At 49.7% G+C, this 3,556-nt stretch overlaps 1 protein-coding gene across 1 annotated transcript in view; it reads left to right on the forward strand.

Moving 5' to 3' along the window:
• Nucleotides 1-3,556, forward strand: part of Ca10 (carbonic anhydrase 10) — a 321,979-nt gene that overhangs the window by 301,150 nt on the left and 17,273 nt on the right. The window contains exon 4 of the mRNA XM_012515259.1: nt 1,221-1,316. Coding sequence (XP_012370713.1) covers nt 1,221-1,316 — 96 coding nt within the window. The remainder of the gene's footprint in view (nt 1-1,220; nt 1,317-3,556) is intronic.

Below are 3,556 nucleotides of genomic sequence, written 5' to 3' on the forward strand. Positions count from 1 at the left end.
ATATTACAATATTTGTGGTTATATTGCTTGGACTATGATTAGACAGAGGTGAAGGGGGGAATCTGTCTCTATTTTGTACATCTATATTTTTAATTGGATACAAAAATTATACTTCTGTACTGTTTATAAAAATCTTCTAAAACAACATCCCTGAGACAAATTCCAAGGGGCATAAGCATACCCACTTGTCAGAGGAAGTAACTGAGTCTTTGTGGTGTGGACTAACTTGATCATACGGCTAAATGCTGGGGTACATTATTTGAAGTTTATATGCTTGCTGGGTTTCACATATATTATGTATTGCTTTGTGAGTGTGTGTGTGTGTGTGTGTGTGTGTGTGTGTACATACAGATATACTGCTTAGCCATAGAGAAGAACAAATTTGCAATATTTATAAGGAAACAGATGCACCTCAAGACCGTGCCAGTAAGTGAAAGAAATCAGACATGAGTTCAATATCACATGGTTTCTCTTATATGAAAAATGCAAAGCATAAATCATTTGAAGAGCAAAATAAAAGAAAGATGATAGGACTCGGGGAGGTAGGCTTTGTGGGGATGGGCAAGGGGTCTGCAGATGGGAGGAGGAGGGAAGGAAGTAGAGGGGGAGGAGGAGGAAGAAGGATTGAGGTGCAACAGGTAAGGGTGCTGACTTCCACTGTGAGTGGCCCCACACCTGCCTGTACACAAGGACTGCAAACTGCAGGTCCTTGCTGGAGGAGGAAGAAGAGGAGGAGGAGTAACAGCAGCAGGAGGAGAAGGAGCAGGAGGAGGCCAGCATTAGCATGCACGCTGCAGCTCGCCAGCATCAGGATTCCCTCCCTGTGTCCATAGATGGAGCAGTCTCTGCCCAGGGCAGCGGGCAGACCTGCAAGCCCCCAGCACTCAGCTGTCCCTAAGGCTGCCAGTAGTAGCTGTCAGTGCAGCCATTGAGCAAGGCATCAGCCCCGTCAGGGCTGCTCCTTTTCTGATAAGAAAAATTCATTCACTTTACACACTTTCTGGGAAACATCCTAGGAGGAAACCAGAATCAGACGTGCACTGAGCTTCCCAAAAGTGCCCTTGTCACCAGAAAACATTGGCACATGTGTGCAGGGACCTTGGTACACGTGCACGTGGGAGGGGCACACGCGTGTGCATGTGTGTGCATGTGCACACTTGGCACCTTACGCCTTTGGATGCTGGATTGCTGATCTGACTCTTGCTTCTCCTTCCCGTCAGGTGCAGCTCATCCACTATAACCACGAGTTATACACGAACGTCACAGAAGCTGCAAAGAGTCCAAATGGATTGGTGGTAGTTTCTATATTTATAAAAGTAAGTCTCCTGCCTCCTTCCATTCCTCTCTTCTAGCCATGCCCCAGCCCAGCCAGAATATCATGCTGCCGTCTGCACTGGACCTAAAAACACTCTGAAAGGTGATAAGGCCCAAGGCCCATGCTTCCAAAGTTTCAGCTGTCCTGACCTCCACAGCCATGAGATTCATGAAAACTGTAGCCCCTGCCTGCAGGTCCAGATGATGTGCACTGCTGCAGAGATCTGGGGTCTAAGAGTCCTGGCAGCTTCTGTCCTAGAGAAGAAAAGGCCACCAGGGCCTGGGACAAGCTTAATGCAATGGAATCAGAGGGCTGCAATATTACAAGGGGCCTGGGTGGTCCTCTGGTGTTCCCTAAGACTGGCAACCCATCACCCATCACACCACTGCCCCTGGGAGTCAGAAAGTAGGAGATGTCTCTCTCTGCAGGCCCTCCACAGTGAGCTCCTCCTGCAGGGACATCAGCTTCTCTCTCTTTCTCGTGCTACCTCAGAAGGAGCACAGGCAAAAGAAGGCAAAGTCACCCACTCTGGCTTTGTGACCTGCTTGGGGAACCCTGGCCAGTGCAAGTCTAAGCTTCTCGCTAACAGGCAGCAACAATAGCAGCAAATCTCCCACCAAATCAGCTCAAATTTGTCCTTTAAATTACCTTTTGGGAGGAGGGAACATAAGGGAGATGGAGAGGATCAAAAGGGAGATAGAGATTTCACGCTTCTATGAAAATGCTGCCACACTGACGCATACGTAATTTGTAAAGTTAATATGCACCAATAAAAATGTAGGTAGAAAATGACATTTTGGCGGAAGTAGAGTGGAGCAGATGTGTTCGAAAAAGGCAATGGTGAAGAAAGAAAATGAAGAGTTTCCCTTCTGACTGGACTCTCATCTGAGCAGGGCAGGCCGGAGCCACATCAGGAGCATTTGTGACATAGTGGCCATCACCCCCAAACTCTTCTTTGCTATTATAGAAAAGAGAAGAAGGGGTACTTGTCTGCAGAAGCACATTTTAGGCTTTCCTGCCTAATGAGTACCAGGCATGGCATTTCTAAGAAGTTGATCCGGCTCTGTATCTTTTGATGTCATCACCAACACTGGAAGAGTAAACAGCAGGGCACCAGGCCCCATGACGTGTTTTGCATCTATTTGATCACTTGACACAGGTGGAGAACATGTGAGCCGGACATCTGTGTTCATCTTACAGGGAAGAAAACAATTCAGAGACTCCGTGGTGTTCACCCGACTTCAGGTGGCTCACCACAGCCCAGCCAGGAAAGGAATGCAAGTCTCGCTTTTAAGACTCGCGGCTTTCTTGTCACCCCATGCCTCCACCCCAGCGATGGACCACATAGCTGAGAGCAAGAAGAGAGAGGACATTTGAACCCCCCTCCCAACCTAAAGCCATCCACAAGCACAAGGTGAATGTATGTGTCACTATTCCAGCCCCAATTAAGAGAATACCAAACATCAACTAGCATATTCAGCCTGGACCACACTCAAGGTCTACAGTCCAAACATATGACAGCACTTGTCTTTTGCATAGTAACTCCCTTAGGTTAACCTGCCTGAGTTAATCATCCCTGTCCTTTGTAGGAGTCTCAGTCTCAGCCCTGGACTTTGGCTTATGTTGCTCAAAGCCCCCAAGTCGGTGAACATCGTCCCAAAAGCACATGCAGGACAGTGGGCAGAGTGCCTGACTGGGCCCTAGGCGGGATCCACAGGCTCTCACACATATGTGTGCTGCCCTGAGCTCACGACCAGCAGATAGGGATTGTGGGTCCTGGCTGCTTCCCTGAAGATTGGTGGCGAAAACTTGTGTCCCCCAGCCCAAGGCCAGTGAGTGGCTCCTGAATCTTCTCAGGCCACTTTGGCCACTGCAGATGCTCCCATTCATTCTCTCCCTGAGCCAACCTAAGACTCCAGGACTCCACCTATAAATAAGCCACAGCCTTTCTGCCCACCACATAATCACCTCCCAGGTAAGCAGCCCCACTGCAAGGTCTCCAAGCAGTGACCTCAAGGCAAACTCCCCACTGGGCAGGGGACCCAGGCCAGCCCTCTTCTAGGCACCGACACTCAGAGGTGAGGCCTCAGCCTTGGTCTCAGTCTGGAATGTGCAGCCTCTTGGTGTCCATCTCCCTACCTCTTGCTCTCCCCGCCTGCCCCTGCCCGGCTCCCTACAGGCCACAGAGGTGCAGGATGAGCAGCCCTGTGCCCAAGTGGGTCAGTAGCTCAGCCCTCCCAG

Source organism: Octodon degus, unplaced genomic scaffold, assembly GCF_000260255.1.
Source record: "Octodon degus isolate 3935 unplaced genomic scaffold, OctDeg1.0 scaffold00056, whole genome shotgun sequence".
Lineage (NCBI taxonomy): Eukaryota > Metazoa > Chordata > Mammalia > Rodentia > Octodontidae > Octodon > Octodon degus.